The 21425-nt window shown below is 40.8% G+C and overlaps 1 protein-coding gene across 4 annotated transcripts; it reads left to right on the top strand.

Annotated features, from left to right (window-relative positions):
- Positions 1-603: 603 nt before the first annotated feature.
- Positions 604-19440, top strand: echdc1 (enoyl CoA hydratase domain containing 1). 4 transcript variants are annotated; one of them, XM_078212833.1, is made up of 6 exons: positions 604-736; positions 3038-3276; positions 4972-5114; positions 6490-6542; positions 10160-10240; positions 18633-19440. In XM_078212833.1, the coding sequence occupies exons 2-6, from the start codon at positions 3054-3056 to the stop codon at positions 19036-19038; spliced, it is 906 nt and encodes a 301-aa protein (XP_078068959.1). In that variant the 5' UTR covers positions 604-736; positions 3038-3053; the 3' UTR covers positions 19039-19440. The 4 variants fall into 4 exon arrangements, with proteins under 4 accessions (XP_078068959.1, XP_078068962.1, XP_078068958.1 ...); XM_078212836.1 differs by having other exon boundaries at positions 640-736; positions 3149-3276; XM_078212832.1 differs by lacking the exon at positions 604-736 and adding an exon at positions 777-906 and having other exon boundaries at positions 3149-3276.
- The last annotated feature ends 1985 nt before the right edge of the window (positions 19441-21425 follow it).

Genomic DNA, 21425 nt, shown 5'->3' with positions numbered 1-21425 from the left:
TGTCAGTAATTTAATTCTAATTTAAAAAGTCAATTCAAATTAACTCCAATCACAGTTCCCACATGAGGGACAAACCAGATCCAAGCTGACAAGACAAGACTTCACATCCCCTCGGGGATTTTCACAGTAACCTCAGTGCAATGTTAATGTAAGCCTACTTGTGACACGAATAAATTAACTAAACATTTTAGGCTCGATCGAACAAGATCCAAGCTGACAGGGTGAGGCATTGCAGCCCCTCCAAATGCTTCATCTTATCCAAAAGGCCGAGATGGCTTTGAAAAAGGCATCAGGTGACGCCTTGGTTTAACCTCGTTACTCTACCCTGGCCTGGGCAAACCACCATCGCAGGTGTCAGCACAACCCAGGTGCAATGAGCTAGCCTCGTCCTCTGCCTGATCATGGTTTCACCCCAGTCTGGTGCTGCTGGAAGAGCTGAATAAGAGGATTTGATAATGGAAAGTGTCCAGGGACAGGGCAGCTGATTGACAGGTGTCTGATTGACAGGTGCTATTGTGGCGTCATAATGATCCACTGTCCCCAGGATTCCAAAGCTCGGAACGTTTATCGCGCGGAACGTTCGGTCAGTGCGCGTGCTCCTCCCGGGCTGCCATTGAGCCGAGACTGCAGCTGCTGTTCAGATACAAAAATATCACAGTTAAGGAAGGAAATCAAAGCTGACGGGGTTTCAGTACAATCTTACTTGTTTACAGCCCGGCACTTGGACCGGAAGCAGGTGATGTTTATACTTAAGTTACGTTTGACCAAATTAGTTTGGCTCTTTGCTCACAGTCCTGCCAGTTTAATGGAGCACCGCATCCGGGTGGCTGGAGGAAAGTGGGCCGCTGATGTTTTTAGTTTGAACCTCCCTGTATTTGCTGAACAGATGAGAGAATACAGAATTCGGTAACGGTTCGCGCTGCACGCTTTAAAGGATTGTTTGTGTTTTATGGGCCTTTGAAACGTTCCCACACTGGCTGCAAGCTCGTGATCTTTGCGTATTTAATGTTGCATCCACTTTGCAGTTACTAATCTCGCGGATCAGCTCGTGTACATTGTTTGGCTGGATTTCCAACTCCATGTGCCAAGAAATGAGTTCTGCAACAATGTAAATGTATAGCTTCTCTCCCAGCAGTCACACTTTGAATATTTTCAGGATGCAAATGCCAGTGTTTGCATTCTAACTAAACGTTGGTGTACTTAATTAAGTTTATCCAAAAAAAACTCAGCATTTTAAACACAACACATTCGTAAAATATGTATTGTGGTTGGTATGGCACCTCTGTGACATCCTGGTCCACTCCTCCATCACTCCTAACTCCTCATTGTCTTACAATTGTAGAACGAGCAACACCTGCCCCTTTATCTCCTCCCTCCTCACTGTCCATGGTCCCAAACACGTCTTTCAGATGAAGCAATATTTCACTTGAAACTCCTTCAATTTTGTCCTCTGTATTCATTGCTCCCAATGTGGTCTCCTCTCCATTGAGGAGAGTAAATGCTGACTGGGTGACCAATTTGTGGAATGTATTTGCTCAGCCTGCAAGCATGATCTCAACCTTCCTGTGGCTTGCCATTTCAACTTAGCATCTTGCTGTCATGCTCACATGCCCACCCATGGCCTGTTGCAATGTTCCAGTGAATCCCAATTCAAACTGGAGAAGCAGCAACTCCACTTCCGATTAGGCACATTAGAACCCTCGGGACTTAACGTTGAGTTGAACAATTTTAGACTGTGACCTTTCTCCTCAATTTTGACTTTTATATCCCACATTTTACTGAGCACTAACCTTTATTCTCCCATGAACACATTCTGATATCTTGCCTTTATGCCACTACTAGCATCATCTTCTGCCATTATTTTAGGGAATTTAGGGATCAGTGCTGGCCTTGCCAGTGACACCTACATCCCATAAATGAATAAAATATAATAATCCCCAAAATAGCAAAAGTAACAGCAATCAGCCCATCAGTGTTTAGCGCTGTTACCTCACAGCACCAGGGAACCGGGTTCAATTCGCCTCGGATAACTGTCTATGTGGAATTTGCACATTCTCCCTGTGACTGCATGGGTTTCCTCTGGGTGCTTTGACTTCCTCCCACAGTCCAAAGATGTGCAGGTTAGGTTGATTGGGCATGATAAATTGCTGCTTAGTGCCAGGGCAATGAGCAGGGTTAATATGTGGGGTTATGGGGATAGGGCCTGGGTGGGATTGTTGTTGGTACAAGCGCAATGGGTCGAATGGCCTCTTTCTGCACTAGGGATTGTGTGTAGGTAATCTGAGTGTGAAGTTGTTGCAGCCAGTCCACATTGCAACATTTTGGAGCTGTGTTGCTTTTGTAATTGTTGCTTTTGTCACACTATCAGTAACCCCCACAGCTTGCTTCCTGGACTTGCAGAATCTCACTGGCTGTCCTGTCTGGAGACAATACACATCTCTTTAACCTGTGCTTAATGCTCCCTCCACTCACATTGTCTGTATCTTTAAGACCTGGTTGGCTGTAGAGATTCGCATTCTAATCAGTATTCTGTAACTTGATTTTGTGTCTCTGTATTCCCTGTTTGAGAGCAGATATCCACTCCATCTGACGAAGGAGCAGCGCTCCGAAAGCTAATGGCATTTGCTACCAAATAAACCTGTTGGACTTTAACGTGGTGTTGTTAAAACTCTTTCTTTGGTTATACCATGGCATGGCATTCCCAAAGTGCATATCGTGTTTCCGTTTGAAAATCATTATAAACCATTTGGAGAATTGGGCTACAAAAACTTTTAAATTCCCATCGTTTTGGAATATTTGATATAACTAATTTGAATAAAAGAATAAAAATATGTATAACCTAACTACTGCTGTACATCATGTAAAATTAATGTTAGATTGTAGAACTGTTAGATCCAACTGATGTATACAAAAAGGAAAGTTTATATTAAGTAAATTGATTAAGTGTATATGTTATAGTACAGAGAGCAGGAAAGGAGAGCAAAAAGAGAACAGTTTTTTAATAAAGCTAACTTGTATTTTTAAAATTTATTTTCAGTGTTGAGTAAGTGGAGATGGCCATGCTCTGCATCCGTAAATGTTTGCTTTGTGGCTTAAGGAGTCGAGTATTGCAACAGAGAAGCCTGTCTGTTTACACATCTGTTTACAGAATGAATGAAGATGACATAAAGGCAAAACTTCAGCAGCTTCCTGGTGGATCCATTGATTTGCAGAAAGATCAAAATGGAATAGCAACCCTGATGATAAATCACCCTGAGCGGAAGAATGCATTTTCTGGTATGATATAGTTTCCTCCTGATGAAGGGCACAGACTAAAAAAGCTGCCCCATTCATCTGCTTTTTTTAAACAAACAGTTCCTGTTGCTTATTTTCTGGTGAGGGAGCAGTTCTTGAGAGTTAAAATTTTGTTTATTATATGAAGAGCATTCTTGTATTGAATGATCTACATTAAATAGAAAATGAAAAGTCAAAATCCAGTAGCTCAATGAGAGAGATGCTAATAGGTGGTTAGGTGAATTAAGGGCACATATATGTATTGGCTTCCATGTTAGTTTTGGACTTAACACAAATGCACAATGCAAACCTCTGACACACACCCATCTGGAATTCACATCATGATTCCATAATTTACTTTTCTCTTTTTCGTTTAAAAAATGGCTTCAGCTTTGGGCAAAGCTTGCATAATCAAGAAGGTCATGGCAATACTCTCATGCCAATAACATTCCAAGTTCGCAGCTGAACAAGGCCTTGATGTATCTAATTTTTTTCATATAAGAGATTTCATTTCACAATTTTACTCCACCTTTTTAATGAAGTATTGAATTGTGTAAACTCGTTGACCTCTGAAAAATCAAACCACTTAGAGGTTTACCAGTTGTCAGCTTTGATAACTTAAATAACAGATATTTGGTTATTTAGCTGTTAATACTGAACAATATAGACAAGGAAAACCAAGAAAGGATACATTTTACTTAGACTTTCAAAACATTTAACTGACATTTAAATTCCGATTTAATTGGCGTAGTTATACTGCGCAGTTTATGAAGTTTAAAAGCCAAAATTGCTTTGCATTGAAACAAAATGTACAGCATTCTTATGAAAGGTCACTCAACCTGAAACATTAACTCAGTTTCTGGCCTGCTGAGTTATTCCAGCTTTTTTTAAACTTTAGTTTAAAACTAATCTGTGTGTGATCGATGTTTAGATGATATTCTATGCATGATTATAGGCCATGGCCCCAAAAGGATAGCAAACTCTCTGTTAACATTAAAATCTAACTAGCAATTTGATTCAGGCAAATGGAGCTTTCAGTATTTCTGCAACCATGCAAATGCAGAGCTCAATTTTCCAATCCTAAATCTTCTTATGATAATTTGTAAAATAAGTCATTTGGTAAGCTTATGAGCTTTTTTCAAAGCCTCAGAGGTCAATATATTTGGCTTTGTGTCAGTTTTAACTACATGAGTGTCCATTTGTTTAGAAATTGTTCACTCTAACATAGGAAGATTTTGAGAACAGTTATTTTAGTATAGGACAAATGAAATTATATTAATGCAAAATTAAAGTTTTTGGAAGTGACTAGAATATAAATGTTTAGACTTGTATAGTCTTTCCCTGGAAAATGAAGAGCTTTTACTGTACTTTTTAGGATTCATGTCATACACTGCAATTAATATTTATTCCACAAGGCACACTCTTGATTTGATGAATGTAGTTAATTATAAGAACACAAGCACTAAATTATGCTAACTGGCAAACTGAAATACAAGACATCTTTGCAGCATGTACTTGTGTATAATATTGTCTTGTGGCTGCCTCTGTCTGTTTTGGCACTTTCTATAAGGGCAGTTAATAAACGGTGGGGAGATGTATTAATTACTCCAATCCTCTCTTGTAATCGTTGTTGATAAGATTTTTGACGCAACTATATTTTCCCCTTTTTAAAAAATGTCACTTTGTTTCCTTTGCAAGGAACGATGATGTTAGATTTACGGGATAGGGTGGAGGAACTGGAGCATTGGACTAATGGCAAAGGTCTTATCCTGAGAGGTGCAGACAACACATTCTGTTCTGGTTCTGATCTAAGAGCAGTTAAAGTAATGTCAAATCCTGAGGTAAGTAAGCAAATGCTCAAAGACTCATTTCTTCACTTCTGGTAACTTGGGTGGATGAGAGAACCATTGCCTAACCAAATATATAAATCTCCTCCTCCATTCCAGTGACTGGGCAAACATTCGGTAGATGAATTACAACGTTGAGAAATGTGAGGTTATTCACTTTGGTGGGAAAAACAGAAATACAATGGATGAGGCTGGGAAGTGTTGAACTTCGGACGGACTTGGGTATCCTTGTTCATGAGTCACTGAAAGCTAATATGGAGGTACAGCAATTAAGAAGCCAAATTGTATGCCAGCTTTGATTGCAAGAGATTTAAGTATAGGAGTAAAATGTCTTACTGCAATTATATATAGAGCCTTAGTGCATCTGCATCTGGAGTATTGTGTGCAGGTTTGGTCTCCTTGCCTGAGGAAAGCTACAGTTACATAGTGAACCTTTCTTGCACTCTCCCTAAATCAATTCTTTAGATGGAAGGATTATCCTATGATGAAAAATTATATAGACTGAGCTTTTATTCTGTGGCATATATAAGAATGAAAGATGATATTTAAACATACAAGATTCTCTCAGAGCTCGACAGGATAAATATAGGAAGGATGTTTCCCATGGATGAGGGTTTGGAACTGGGACACAACCTCAGATTAAGGGACAGGCCATTTAGGACTCAGATGAGGATGAATTTCTTAACTCAGAGGATGGTGAATCTTTGGTGTTCCCTGCCCCAGGGGGCTAAGAAGGCTTTGTCATTGCCTATGTTCAAGACTGAGATCGATCATCAGGTAGTGCAGGAAAATGATGTTGAAGTAGAAGATCAGCTATGAACTCCTTGAATGGTGGAGTGGGCTTGTAGGCTGAATGGCCTAATCTTCCTATTTCTTGCGTTCTTCTGTTGCAAATGGACTTGAACTTTTAGCGCAGTTACAACTGGTACCTGAATTCTGTTCGGATAATCATTCCTGATGTGCTTATTTTCAATAGGTTTGTTTTTAATGGGCCAGTTTTGTTTTCAATTTAGCAACTAATGAACCTGTTCTTTAGTGCTCTATCAGTCCCATAATCTCTGATGTGATAATGTAGGAGACCAGAAAGGATTCGGGCAGAAAGACTTCTGTTCAATTTGAATCTCCTTTCATCACAATGGGTTGTACATAGTTCAAATCTATACTTAGATTAGAACAATAATTGTATCTGCCTATTACCTTACTTTCTTTTGTTCTTCTAACCTGAGCATATGAAATTAATATGAAACAGGCTACAATGGAATTTTTAGCTGTGTAATTAAATTGGTATCAATAGAATGAGCAAGAATCCTGCTGTTCAACAGCAGGATAATAACAATCAGAAATGAAAGCTTCTACATTTTCCTTCTAGGATGGATTGAGGATTTGCATGTTTATGCAGAATACCCTGACGAGGCTTCTGAGGTACAAATATATAATTAAAAAGTAAAACAATTCTGCAATTGATAGATATCGGAACAATCGAGAAAATGAAATGCTGGAAACACACAACAGATCAGTCAATTTCTAAGAGTAAAAAAATAAATTAATATTTCAGGCATACACTCCTTGCGAACTGTGTGGAGCTTGCATGTTCTCTCTGTGTCTGCGTGGATTTCCTCTGGGTGCTCTGGCTTCCTCCGACACTCCAAAAATGTGCAGGTTAAGTGGATTGGCCATGCTAAATTGCCCCTTAGTGTCAGGGGGACTAGGAGGGTAAATACGTGAGGTTACAGGGATAGAGCCTGGGTGGGATTGTTGTTGATGAAGGCTCGATGGGCTGAATGGCTTCCTTTTCTACTGACCTAGGGACTCTATGATTCATCAGGGCTGATCAGTTCTGACTATGGGCTATATTTTCTGAAACATTAAATTATCGGTTCTCTTCAGACTGCTCTGTTTTAATAGCCATGATGTGGAGATGCTGGCGTTGGACTGGGGTAAACACAGTAAGAAGTCTCAACACTAGGTTAAAGTCCAACAGGTTTATTTGGTAGCACAAGCCACTAGCTTTTGGAGTGGTGCCCCTTCATCAGGTGAGTGGGAGTTCTGTTCACAAACAGGGCATATAAAGACACAAACTCAATTTACCAAATAATGGTTAGAATGTGAGTCTTTACAGGTAATCAAGTCTTAAAGGTACAGACAATGTGAGTGGAGAGAGGGCTAAGCACAGGTTGAAGAGATGTGTATTGTCTCCAGCCAGGACAGTTAGTGAGATTTTGCAAGCCCAGGCAAGTCGTGGGGGTTACAGATAGTGTGACATGAACCCAAGATCCTGGTTGAAGCCGTCCTCGTGTGTGGAACTTGGCTATCAGTCTCTGCTCAGCGACTCTGCGATGTCGTGTATCGTGAAGGCCGCCTTGGAGAACGCTTACCCGAAGATCAGAGGCCGAATGCCCGTGACTGCTGAAGTGTTCCCCAACAGGAAGAGAACAGTCTTGCCTGGTGATTGTCGAGTCGTGTTCATTCATCTGTTGTCGTAGCGTCTGCATGGTCTCCCCAATGTACCATGCCTCGGGACATCCTTTCCTGCAACGTATCAGGTAGACAACGTTGGCCGAGTTGCAAGTGTATATATCGTGTACATGGTGGATGGTGTTCTCACGTGAGATGATGGCATCCGTGTCGTTGAACCAGCACGTCTTGCAAAGGTTGCTGTGGCAGGGTTGTGTAGTGTCGTGGTCACTTCTCCTGAAGGCTGGGTAGTTCGCTGCGGACAATGGTTTGTTTGAGGTTTTGCAGTTGTTTGAAGGCAAGAAATAGGGGTGTGGGGATGGCCTTGGCGAGATGTTCGTCTTCATCAATGACGTGTTGAAGGCTCCGGAGAAGATGTCGTAGCTTCTCCGCTCCGGGAAATACTTGATGACGAAGGGTACTCTGTCCGCCGTGTCCCGTGTTTGTCTTCTGTGGCGCGTCGGAACTGTCGATCGATGAGTTGAGCGCCATATCCTGTTCTTAAGGCATCTTTCAGTGTCTGGAGGTGTCTGTTGCGATCCTCCTCATCTGAGCAGGTCCTGTGTATACGGAGGGCTTGTCCATAGGGGATGGCTTCTTTAATATGTTTAGGGTGGAAGCTGGAGAAGTGGAGCATCGTGAGGTTATCCGTGGGCTTGCGGTACAGTGAAGTGCTGAGGTGACCGTCCTTGATGGAGATGCGTGTGTCCAAGAATGCAACCGGAGAGTAGTCCATGGTGAGTCTGATGGTGGGATGGAACTTGTTGATGTCATCATATAGTTGTTTCAGTGATTGTTCGCCATGAGTCCAAAGGAAGAAAATGTCATCGATGTATCTAGTGTATAGCATCGGTTGAAGGTCTTGTGCGGTGAAGAGGTCTTGTTCGAACCTGTGCATGAAGATGTTGGCATCTTGAGGTGCGAATTTGGTCCCCATGGCTGCTCCGTGTGTCTGGATGAAGAACTGGTTGTTGAAGGTGAAGACATTGTGGTCCAGGATGAAGCTGAGCAGAGACCAATAGCCAAGTTCCGCACACGTGAGGACGGCCTCCACCGGGATCTTGAGTTCATGTCACACTATCTATAACCCCCACGACTTGCCTGGGCTTGCAAAATCTCACTAACTGTCCTGGCTGGAGACAATACACATCTCTTTAACCTGTGCTTAACCCTCTCTCCACTCACATTGTCTGTACCTTTAAGACTTGATTACCTGTAAAGACTCGCATTCCAACCATTTATTTTGTAAATTGAGTGTGTCTTTATATGCCCTGTTTGTGAACAGAACTCCCACTCACCTGATGAAGGGGCAGCGCTCCGAAAGCTCGTGGCTTGTGCTACCAAATAAACCTGTTGGACTTTAACCTGGTGTTGTGAGACTTCTTACTGTTTTAATAGTAACATATCGTAGAATCCCGACAGTGCAGAAGGAGGCCATTCGGCCCATCGAGCCTGCACTGACCACAACCCCACCCAGGCCCTATCCCCGTAACACCACATATTAACTCTGCTAATCCGCCTATGGCCCTGATGTTCTGTTCTCCGAAGGGTTGTCCCCAGTATGTATCCTGGAATATGCACTGGAGGTCCGCACTCGAGGACTACACCGGAAGTTTCAACTTCCGTTGGGCAATTACGCTGTGGCGAGAACCCTCCAAAACTCGGGTAGTTCTGACTCATCCAGGAAAGAAATACAAGGGTTAGGACAGATCTAACTCCTGGGTAATTATACTACTGACCCACCAACTAGCAGTTAAATTGTTCTCCTTACAGTTGATTTGGAATCTCGAATTTCCCTTTCTAGAGATATTTAAATAGATATGTGCTTTGGAATATACATTGATGCTCTCGAAGCCTTTTTAAATAAACAAACCAATCCTCATTGACCTCCTTCCGATTGGGTACAAAAATAAATTACATCACCAGATGTTGCTTAGTATTTGCAAAACGTTCTGTGACAAGTCACTGCTCAGTCAACTTCTGCCATCTAGTGACAATTAGAGGCTATTGTGCAAGATTTGTGAAGTTTTATTTTCTTTGTCTTTTGTTTGCTGATGTCTAATTTTTCAGTAGATTGGTGGTTAACTTTCTGCACTGATTGTGACCGAAAATAAAACTGCCAAATCCTTTAGTTTCTGAATTCCTCTGCCACCATCCAGCTGTTCTACCAAACTTAAATGCCTGTATTTCCAACCAGTCTTGACTGCCAGGATTTATTAAGTGTGTTTTTTAATTTTTCAGAACACACTTGGCGATTTGGTTTGTAACCTGTAAAGTTGTTTTGAAGAGTTGTTTTATAAATGATAGTACTATGGATAAGAGGGCAAGGACAATGATCTCAAACCATAGCAAGTTTGTGCAATTTTGCTCTTTAACAAGTAATTGGGACCTAACTTTAAGTTGATCTTTTGTGGGTTGCACAGTATTTCATTAAGAACCTATCATGTATTATTAAAAAAACACAAGTGCAATAATTTTGTTTTTAATTCTGTGAAAAGTGATTGTATATGTTGATCAGTGTTGAATTGATTTTGAACACTAAATGCATCATTGGTCTATTCACCTTTCTGAAATTCCTAGTGCAGGCTACCTCTGATCAGTGTAGCATTAGTCCAAGGAAAGGCACTGGGAGGAGGAGCAGAAGTTACTACAGCCTGCGATTTCAGGTAAGCAGCAACGTTTAGTATTAATTAATGTCACAGATAGGGCAAATATAAAAAGCACCTGATTAATTTTGTTTTAGTTTAGACAGCATGAAGAACCAATTGATTTAGATATCACAATACTATTATTTCTTTAACTTATAAATACAAAGAACACTTCAATCTTGGTTTCCAGAACTGTTTCTTCAATTTGTGCAGTAAAATTAATTTCAATGTTGATTTTTTTTTTCTACTTACTGAAATCCTTTTAGATGATGTTCTTCTGAACCAGAGCATAGGATGAATAGTAATACCATTCTGTTTAATGTTATGAAAGATATATTCGATGAATTTTCTTAATTGTTTTGCTGTTTTTAGATTTAAACCAGCAGCAGTGAGCAGCTTTACACTGATTTGCTGATATCTATAATCCAGCTAACAATCACTGTAGGAAAAACGCAAAATATTAATTTTGAAACTTGTTTCAATGGTGTGGAAACTGGATATTTAGGAGTGATTTTATTAACGCTCGGTACTGTGAGCTTATGGAAGATACTGGTTTCACCTTCTAAAATTTTAAACTTGAATACCAAAGAAAATCTCTGTAAAGAGAGATGTTTCCCATTTTACATCAGGCACCGATTTTTTTAATTGAGATTTTTTTGATACATGCTTCATAATGAACTGCTGAAAATTCAGTTGATTTTGTGTTCGTGGTGGTTGCTGACATTTCAGTAATCCTTCTTTCATTCATAAATTGTGGAGGCTAGTGCTCCAGACCTAGCTGTGCCTCTAGTCCAGCTGTTCCGGTGCTGTTGCAAACTGGCATTTACCTGGGAAATAGGAAAAACCCAGAAATGCCCTGTTCACAAAAATCAGGACAAATCCAGTCCAGCTAATTAATTACTCCCCATCAGTTCATTCCCAATCATCAGAAAAGTGATGGAAAATGTCATCTCATCTTCAGTGCTGTTGAGTAACACTTGCTCACCGAGGCCCATTTGATTCTGGACCTCATTGCAAACTAGGTCCAACATGAATAGAAGAGTTGAGTTGATTTGATTTATTATTGTCACATGTATTAACATACAATGAAAAGTATTGTTTCTTGTGCGCTATACAGACAAAACATACCGTTCATAGAGAATGAAACGAGAGAGCAGAATGTAGTGTTACAATCATAGCTAGGGTGTAGAGAAAGATCAACTTAATGCAAGGTAAGTCTACTCAAACGTCTGCAAGGAAGAAGCTGTTCTTGAGTCGGTTGGTATGTGACCTCAGACTTTTGTATCTCTTTCCCGAAGGAAGAAGGTGGGAGAGAATGTCCGGAGTGCGTGGGGTCCTTAATTGTGCTGGCTGCTTTGCCGAGGCAGCGGGAAGTGTAAACAGAGTGAATGGATGGGAGGCTGGTTTGCGTGATGGGTTGGGCTACATTCATGACCTTTTGTAATCCCTTGCGGTCTTGGGCAGAGCAGGAGCCATACCAAGCTATGATACAACCGGAAAGAATGCTTTCTATGGTGCATCTGTAAAGGTTGGTGACACAGCTGACATGCCAAATTGCCTTAGTCTTCTGAGAGAGGATTGTGGGCTTTCTTAACTATAGTGTCGGCATGGGGGGGACCAGGACAGGTTGTTGGTGATCTGGACACCTAAAAACTTGAAACTCTCGAACCTTTTTATTTCATCCCCATTGATGTAGACAGGGGCATGTTCTCCTTTACGCTTCCTGAAGTTGATGACAATCTCTTTCATTTTGTTGACATTGAGGGAGAGATTATTGTTGCTGCACCAGTTCACCAGATTCTCTATCACATTCCTGTGCTCTGTCTCGTCAATGTTTGAGATCCGACCCACTACGGTGGTGTCGTCAGCAAACTTGAAAATCAAATTGGAGGGGAATTTGGCTGCACAGTCATAGGTGTATAAGGAGTATAGTAGGGGGCTGAGAACACAGCCTTGTGCAGCACTGGTGTTGAGGATGACGGTGGAGGAGATGTTGTTGCCTATCCTTATTGATTGTGGTCTGTGAGTTAGGAAGTTCAGGATCCAGTCGCAGAGGGAGGTGCCGAGGCCCAGGCCACGGAGTTTGGAGATGAGTTTCATGGGAATAATAGTGTTAAAGGCTGAGCTGTAGCCAATAAATAGGAGTCTGACATCGGTGTCCTTTTTATCTGTGTTCCAGGGTTGAGTGCAGGGCCAGGGAAATGGCGTCTGCTATGGACCTGTTGCAGCGGTAGGCAAACCGTAGTGAATCCAAGTAGTCCGGGAGGCTGGAATTGATTAGTGAATTCCAGCGTGACTGCCCTTGACATTAATTGATCGAGTGTGGCATTAGGAGCCCGAATAAAATTGAAGTCAATAGGAATGTAGGGGAAAATTCTCCACTGGCTGAAATCATAGCTATCAGCAACTCTCCAAGACTTCTCTGACAGCGCCTTCTAAACCCATGGGACAGAATTCTCCCCAAAAAAATTTGTGTCGAATTCACGTGAAAATTGGAATAATTCGTGCTAGTTTTTTCAGTGGGAGTTCAGAGAAGAATCTCCCACACTCTGTGCACTGCAGAAGCCACTAGCGTGAATATAATTAAATTTCAGGGGTGGGCAGTGCCAGGGTGTCCATGCTCAGGGGGCACACCCCTGCCACCTGACCCCCTGTGGGGCCCCGATTGTGTGTCCCCCTCCCCCCTCCTTAACTCCAGCGGGGTCAGGCCACTAGTTCCCCGAGAGTGGGGAGCTAGTGTAATCCCTGCTGGAGTGAAACACTGTGGCGGGCTGGGAGAAGTAGCGGGCCTGGAGACTTCAGTCCCGGGTCTGCTAATCGTATTTAAATTTAGGGAAATGGTTATTCAAATCATTTCCTGCACGGAGCAGTTGCTGCCAGAAATCCAGCATTGGGAGACGCAAGCGGGGGCGTGAGTGGAGACGCAAAAACTCGTGCAAACCCCGTGAATCGGCTGCCACGGGTTTCTCCTGGCCCGCTGCACTAATTATTTTAGCACAGCGGGATGGGAGAATTGCGGCCATGACCTCTACTGTCTATAAGAATAAAGACGTAGACACATGGGAACACTACTTCCTGTAGGTTCTCCTCTGAGCCATATTCCATTCTACTTGGAAATATATCGCAGTTCCTTCACTGTTGCTGGGTCAAAGTCCAGGAACTCCCTTCCTAACTACACTGCGGATACCAACACCACATGAACTTCAGAAGCTTAAAAGGCAGAACAACAACACCTCTTTGACAGTTAGGGCTATGCAATTAATGCTGGCCTTGCCAGCAAATACCCACATCCCATCAATGAGGCTATCCTTGTGGAGTTGATGTCAGCTCAGGATTAAATTGGATGCTGAGAATGCTGTAACCTGAGGTGGGAAAGTGAGGCTGTAGAGTTTGTAACAAGTGTCCCAAGAGAATGACTCTTGTCTTCTCAATGTTCAGCTAAGAATTGCACCATCTTCCCTTGTCTGGATCCACATCAGTAAAGCACTTTGACAGGTAGTGGAAAGGTTGAGAAAGATGTGCTGAAGAGGTAGAGTCAGATGTCATCAGCAAAAAAGTGGAACCTCTGTCCTGTCTTTTTGCATGATGTCTTTGGGTGACTAAGGATGAGGATTGGAGTAGGGAGATTGGGTATAGACCTTTGGAGGAATTCTAGAGGTAGTGGGACAAGAAGATGAGCCAGGGCTGAAGATGCTTAGACTGTGATTGGATTTTTAAAAGTTGAACCAATTGAGAGCTCTATTACTCAGCTGGATAATAGAGGAGAGCTATTGAATGGTGAGGCCAATTGTGTCAAAGACTGCAGATTGGTTGGGAGGGTTAGAGTACCACCATCACAATTACAGAAAATGTAACTTGTGTCTTTTGAATAAGCCTAGTTTAGAGTGGAATCGGAGCAGGAAAGATTCGAGCATTAAATTTCTGGAAAGACGGACATGCATTTACTTAGGATGTTACAAAATGTTTAAGGACTTGTGAGAAAAGGGAGCTTGGAGATGAGTTAAGATTGGGATTTTTGAAGGGATGAGAGGATCAAAATAATTAGTGCAGATGGCAAGTAAGTATGGTTCTTGTAATAGCCCAGCGGAGATGATCAAGCACGGAGGAAAAAAACTTGTATTGTTTTTCCAAATCACTCTTTCACAGTGGAGATCTCAGGATTAGCAGAAGGAGAAGGGATGCTCACAAAGCTGAACATCATCTTTGTAGCATACATTGAAGGGGGAAGGAAGACTATATTAGGAAGAAATTAGCAGAAGATATTTTGAAAAGCTTAAAATATAACATGGGGAAGAGAAGGCTAGGAGTAGGTCTTTCATCCTTCTGAGCTTATTCAATCGTTCAACTAGATCATGACTAAACTGTAGATCATGACTAAACTGTACCTCTGCTCTCATTTACCTGTCCTTGAACCCCTTACCTAATAAAAATATGTTGATCTCAGACATGAAAATATCAGTTGTTCCAGCAGCCTGGAACATTTTATGGGAGAGAATTTTAGATTTCCATCACCCTTTGTGAAAAACACTTCCTAATTTGACTCCTAAATGGCCTTGGTCTGATTTTAAGGTTGTGTCCTCTTGTCCTGGATTCCTCACCAGAGATAATGGCTTCTCTGCCTCTATCATATTGAATTCTTGTATAATTTTAATCACTGCAATTGGATCATCCTTTATCTTCTAAAATTACCTATTTTTAAAAAAAATCTATATGCTGCAAATTGTCACCAATTTAACATAACAGATGGTAATAGGTCATTCAGCGTTTCTGTTGTCCATCCATTCCATATATATCATTGCTGTGGAGCACTGGTGGAATTAATTGCTATCTGCTCATTTTAAATAGTATTTGCAATGCTACATCCATTATAGATTGTTTTCTCTGTAGGCAACTATTCAAATTAAAAGCATTAATCCTGTAGATTAGTGTTCAAGGGTGGTGTTCTGTGTTCTATTTACAAGTTGACAAATTCTCACTTTAAAAAATGATTGCCTCCCTGAAAGTAAACTATCATGTTGGGAAGCTGGCAGAAGCTCCAGGCAAAATGTTGAATGAAATGAAATGCCCCCTCTTCTGTGGCTAAGAACAGTACCACAATAGGGCCATCTGCCTGATGACAAAGTACAATGTTTTAAGCTTAAGGAATATTTCAACTAATGAGCAACGAATTTGTCACTCTACTGTTTTGGATGCTTCGGTGTTCAGTTATTAAATTTCCCAAGATTTTAAAAATAGTTTTAAAGAAATTTAGGTGAAGATAAGGGGAGAATTGGATGAAAATCTAGCATTGCCAAAAAATGCTGAGTAAAAGCATTGTTTAGTTATTTAAACACCTTTTATTTTCTAGTTTATATAGGTTGTGCAGATAGGTTTGTGTTTTTTGATGAAGAGGAGATGAGAGAAAATGCCTAAGACCTGACTAGGTGACAAGTTCCCTTGTTTTGTAAAACTTAACTATGTAGCAACGGTCAGTGAAAAGGCTCACCAAAAGGATGCAATGTTGTTCATGCAAAACTGTGAGTAGTTTATTGCGTAGAAGTCTTGTTCATAGGAAGCAAGTTAATGTAACAATGATGAGTTTGTACCTGTGATCAAGTAAATAAACAAAATTAATTTTTTAGAGTAGCTGCACCTGGAAAATGCTTAGTTCTGTATTGAATCGTGATACTGAACTTCATATAACCACGGAATTCAACAAAATTACTTAATAAACAATCGTATAACTGTTAATCATGTTAACTGGCCTAACAATATGGAACTTTTGCAGGAACACAAAGCAAATTCAAGATGGGATGTTTGTTGTTCATCTAGTGCGTGCACGGTTTGGAAAGATTGGGTGGTTTTCAATTGTATTTCAAAGGTGTATTTTTTAAAACTAGCTTACTACCCTCATTTGTATAGTAATCATCTTACCAGCCAAGTACACCAAGCAATTTGACTTCAAAAGCACTCCGTTTCTGATTAATTCTGGTTAGTTACAGCTGACTTCCTTCCATAAACTATTTAGCTAAATTAATATCTTTATCCAATGATTGCTGAGATAGAAGGAAACAGCATTGTACATATGACGTATCTTTTACTGATACCTTGAAGACTGTGTCCAAATTCAGTTTGTAGCTTGGAAATGTGTTGCATCAGCCTGGTGACCACCTTTAAATTGAGATATCTTCAGAAAGCCAGAAGTATTAAGTCATAGGCTGGGTGAGAGTTTTTGACCAGAATAAGTAAACTAAATTCATGAAATTCTTCTTCAAATAACCCTTCCGAGTGAAAACAGTTCCAAATATATCATAAAGCGTAGTCATTTTTTCTTCTTCTTTCTAGAGAGGGTTGTAATATCCTGTTAATGTTGCTGCCTGTGAATTTTAAGATATTTCAAAAACTTCATACGGTTCACTCTTCCATTTGTTTTCCATTTGTCTTACGGCAAATATGTGTTTCACCTAATGAAGCTTAAAAAATAGCGATTTCTTACTATTTCCCACAAGTTAAACCAACAGCTGCATCCTTTAGTTGTTCCTCCACTACTGACATGCTTGATGTTACCTATTCTGACTCCCTTGGGTGCCTTCTTAAACAATGCTTTCAGAAAATGTTGATTCCTGTTCTTTGCCACTCTATTTTCCCCTTAATATTTGATAATGCCTAAGTTATTCCATGGTTCAGTGAATTTCACTGATAGCTGGAAAGGTTCAAGTTACAAGATATAACCTTATCATTCAGGGGGTCACTCATTCATTCTCTCCCTTGTACTTCTCTCTCCCACACAATGCCTTTCTTTGACTTTGTCTTATTTCAGTTAAATGTAACTGCAAATATGCCTACCTAGATGCTCCAGCCCTTCCCTTCATTAATGCTGTGTTAAAGTTGGGATTCATTGTGAAGTTCTGAATTTCATCACGTTGGTTTAAATATATAGAACCATAGAATCTTTACTCTTGCCAGTTTTTCCTTCCCCTTAACAATTTTAAGGCTTTTGGAATTCTGGTTCCCAAGTTTGATATTGCTCCCTGATCTACCTTACTTTTTTTCAACTTTGATATGACCTGCTCTATGGATCTTAGCATTTCACCTTGGTTTCTCCATGGAAAAACAATGGAACATTTTTAATAGAACTATTTTTTTTCCCATAACCACCAAATGCTGTATTCCAGTGTCATTTTCTTGTTCATTAATAGGAATATTACACCAAAAATAAGATTGGATTAATAATTACTGTATTTAAAATTCCCTATAATCTACCACAAATGGGTTTCTGAAAATCTAATGTAATTGCTTCACTAAGAAGTATTGTCACCTTCTGTCGATTTTAGTTTAGCAACTCAAACTTTCATGCATGGAGTTGCATCGTATTTAAAAATAGTATGATTTTAATCCAAATTCCCTGTCTTGCTTGACTATGGTTGGTGCTTATGTTAGGGTACAGCACATTTGAGAAGTGATTTTTTTTTAACACTTTTTTTCCTGTGGAGCACAATAGTGAAGGGAATCTGGAATTGATGGGATTCATAGAGATCCTGTATCCTAATCGCTGAACGGCAGTATCAGCTACTCAAATTAAAACATATCATTACAGCTTTTTAATAGCTTAGTAACAGATATCAAAAATAGAGTACAGAATTATCAAGATACTATCTGATGGCAGGTGGTATGGCTATCCCCCAGATGGAGAGACATCTGATCAACGTATGGACCCCAGTTCAAAATCATTAATTAGAGGCAGCTTTCCTTTCCATCTACCTTGTTATATCTGATGTACTACTGAGCTGAAACAAAAAATGGATGAATAATTGTCATTTTGCAGTTGTGACAGGCTGGCTTTGATCAGAAAAAAATTCCCTCTCCCGAAAGAAAATGAACCTTAAGCATGAGCAGACCTAGATTCTGTAGATGAACCAAAATGCATGCAACATCAGAATCGGCACTATTCTGCAACAATAACTCAAGGTTTTGAATATTTGCTGTTATCAATACCTTGTAAAAAATGAAGTGCAAACGACATAGAACGACCAGGATGCTGCATTTAATTCGGGATCAAATTTCTGATACTTGGTGGAAAGGCACACACCACAAAACCAGTGCCGTCTATCAATATCAAGATGTTGCATCTTTGTGGAGCTGGAAATCAATAGCAAACCCAAGTCCTACGGTATTAATGATGCATCATCAGAATAAAGTTGCTGCTATGTGAATAACTTTGTTTAATAATGATGGTGGTGGGAGATGAGAATTTACGAAGCCTGTTACACTCCTTGAACCTACTGACAGTACTTGGGTTAAGGTTATTTCCCCACTTGCATCACTAGGAATGTGGTTCTAAACTTTGAATAATCTCCTGTAACAAATCACTTGTGTGTATGCTGTACTATAAGCTCAGATATTGACTCATGTTTGCTTGCATTTTAAACAGGCTCGTGACATCAGGAAGTGAGATTTGCTTTGTTCATAAACACATGGGATTGATACCAGGCTGGGGTGGAGCAACCAGGCTGGTCAAATTGATTGGATACAGGAATGCTCTTAAACTGTTGAGTAGCGCTCAGCATGTGGATCCTGTATCAGGGCTGAAGATTGGTCTGGTTGATGAAATATTAACATCCACTGATGGGGATAGTTGTCTTGAAGAGGCAGAAAACTGGCTGAATCAGTACACTAATGGATCTTCACAAGTTATTAGAGCTATTAAGAATGCTGTGGCTTCAGGGAGAGAACTATCACAAGAAGAGTCATTAAAGAATGAAAAAAGCATATTCGGTACGCTGTGGGGCTCTCCTGCCAATCTGAGAGCTTTGGCTCAAAAAATCAAACATAACTAGTGCAACTGAGTCAAACTGTTGCTGACCCAATATGCAAAGTAGAACATGCAGATAGCTGCATATTGGCAGCACTTTGTATTATCAAGATCTGAATGATAAATTAAAATGTTAACTATTCTCCCACACAATGAATGGCATTTTAATTTAGAGTTTTCTCTGGTACATGTGACAGTATGATTTCAGTTCAAAATGATTTCTTGGCTGGTGTGCTCTGAAATGTACTCAGGATGTAAAAGAAACTGTACAAATGTGAGCTGGTCCTTTAATCGCTCATTCTAAATTCTACAATGTTGTAAAATCTATTGTATTATGTATCCTTGTGGGCCTAAATTAATTTCTCATTGCGTTAACTTTACTAATGTTACTCCATCTCCACAGTAATAAACTCATACTGATAACGTTGGAAGTCTGTTGTTATTTACTCCAACTTGCACTTGGAATTGGAAGACTACCTACAGAAATAAAAAAAGACAATACATAAACTAAATTAAACTACATACATTTTAGGAAGAGACTTAGGTGAAGTACAAAACATTTTGCTTGTATATTTGAGTGGGATCGTGTGTTATACACAGGGGAATCAAGTCCGTGCTGGATTCCCCTAAGTGGCCATTGATATTTGAGTTGTAGAATGACAGGAAAAACTTATTTTGGAAGATTGAGGTGATCTCACTGAAATATGTAATATTGAGAGGGCTTAATAGGGTAGATGCTGCGAGGTCTCCTGACTTGAACTCTAGAACCAGGAATCTAAGGATAAGGGGTCAGTTGTTGAGGACCTAAAGAGAAAATTCTTCATTCCAAGGGTTATGAATCTATAATTCTCCAGGCCTGAGGGCTTTAGGTGCTTATTAATGCCCAAATATTTATTGAGTTAACTTAATGAATGCAGAGACAGGGAAAGCGGAGTTTGATTTTATTGAATGTAAGAGCTGGTTAATGGGGTTCTATGGCCTTGTTTGTCATAGAAACATAGAAAACTACAGCACAAAACAGACTCTTCGGCCCCACAAGTTGTGCTGAACATATCCCTACCTTTTAGGCCTACCTATAACCCTCCATCCTATTAAGTCCCATGTACTCATCCAGGAGCCTCTTAAAAAACCCTATTGAGTTTGCCTCCACCACCACTGACGTCAGCCGATTCCACTCGACCCCCACCCTCTGTGTGAAAAACTTCCCCCTAACAGTTCCCCTGTACCCACACCCCAGCACCTTAAACCTGTGTCCTCTCGTAGCAGCCATTTCCACCCTGGGAAAAAGCCAGAGTCCACCTGATCTATGCCTCTCAACATCTTATATACCTCTTATTAGGTCTCCTCTCATCCTACGTCTCTCCAAGGAGAAAAGACCAAGCTCCCTCAGCCTATCCTCATAAGGCATGCCACTCAATCCAAGCAACATCTTTGTAAATCGCCTCTGCACCCTTTCAATCTTTTCCACATCCTTCCTGTAATGAGGTGACCAGAACTGAGCACAGTACTCCAAGTGGGGTCTGACGAGGGTCTTATATACCTGCATCATTATCCCCGGACTCCTAAACTCAATCCCTCGATTGATAAAGGCCAGCACACCATACGCCTTCTTAACCACCTCCTTCACCTGTGGGGCTGATTTTAGAGTCCTATGGACCCGGACCCCAAGATCCTTCTGATCCTCCACAGTACTAAGAGTCTTTCCCTTTATATTGTACTCCTTCATCCCATTTGACCTGCCAAAATGGACCACTACGCATTTATCTGGGTTGAAGTCCATCTGCCACTTCTCCGCCCAGTCTTGCATCCTATCAATGTCCCTCTGTAACTTCTGACATCCCTCCAGACTAACCACAACACCACCAACCTTCGTGTCGTCGGCAAACTTACCAACCCATCCCTCCACTTCCTCATCCAGGTCATTTATGAAAATGACAAACAGCAAGGGTCCCAGAACAGACCCCTGGGCACACCACTGGTGACCGACCTACATTTAGAAAAAGACCCATCTATACACACACACACTCTGCCTCCTTTGGGCAAGCCAGTTCTGGATCCACAGGGCAGCAGCCCCTTGGACCCCATGCCCTCTCACTTTTTCTAGAAGCCTTGCATGGGGGACCTTATCGAACGCTTTGCTAAAATCCATATAAACCACATCTACCGCTTTCCCTTGGTCAATGTGTTTAATCACATTTTCGAAGAACTCCACCAGGCTCGTATGGCACGATCTGCCTTTGACAAAGCTATGCTGAGTATTCTTGAGCATACTAAACCTCTCCAAATACTCATAAATCTTGTCCCTCAGGATCTTCTCCATCAGCTTACCAACCACCGAGGTTAGACTCACCGGTCGGTAATTTCCTGGGCTATCCCTATTCCCCTTCTTGAAAATAGGAACCACATCCGCAA

Source organism: Mustelus asterias, chromosome 5 (genome assembly GCF_964213995.1).
Source record: "Mustelus asterias chromosome 5, sMusAst1.hap1.1, whole genome shotgun sequence".
NCBI lineage: Eukaryota > Metazoa > Chordata > Chondrichthyes > Carcharhiniformes > Triakidae > Mustelus > Mustelus asterias.
Note: the sequence above shows the minus strand (reverse complement) of the source record. Positions and strands in the feature narration are given on the sequence as shown.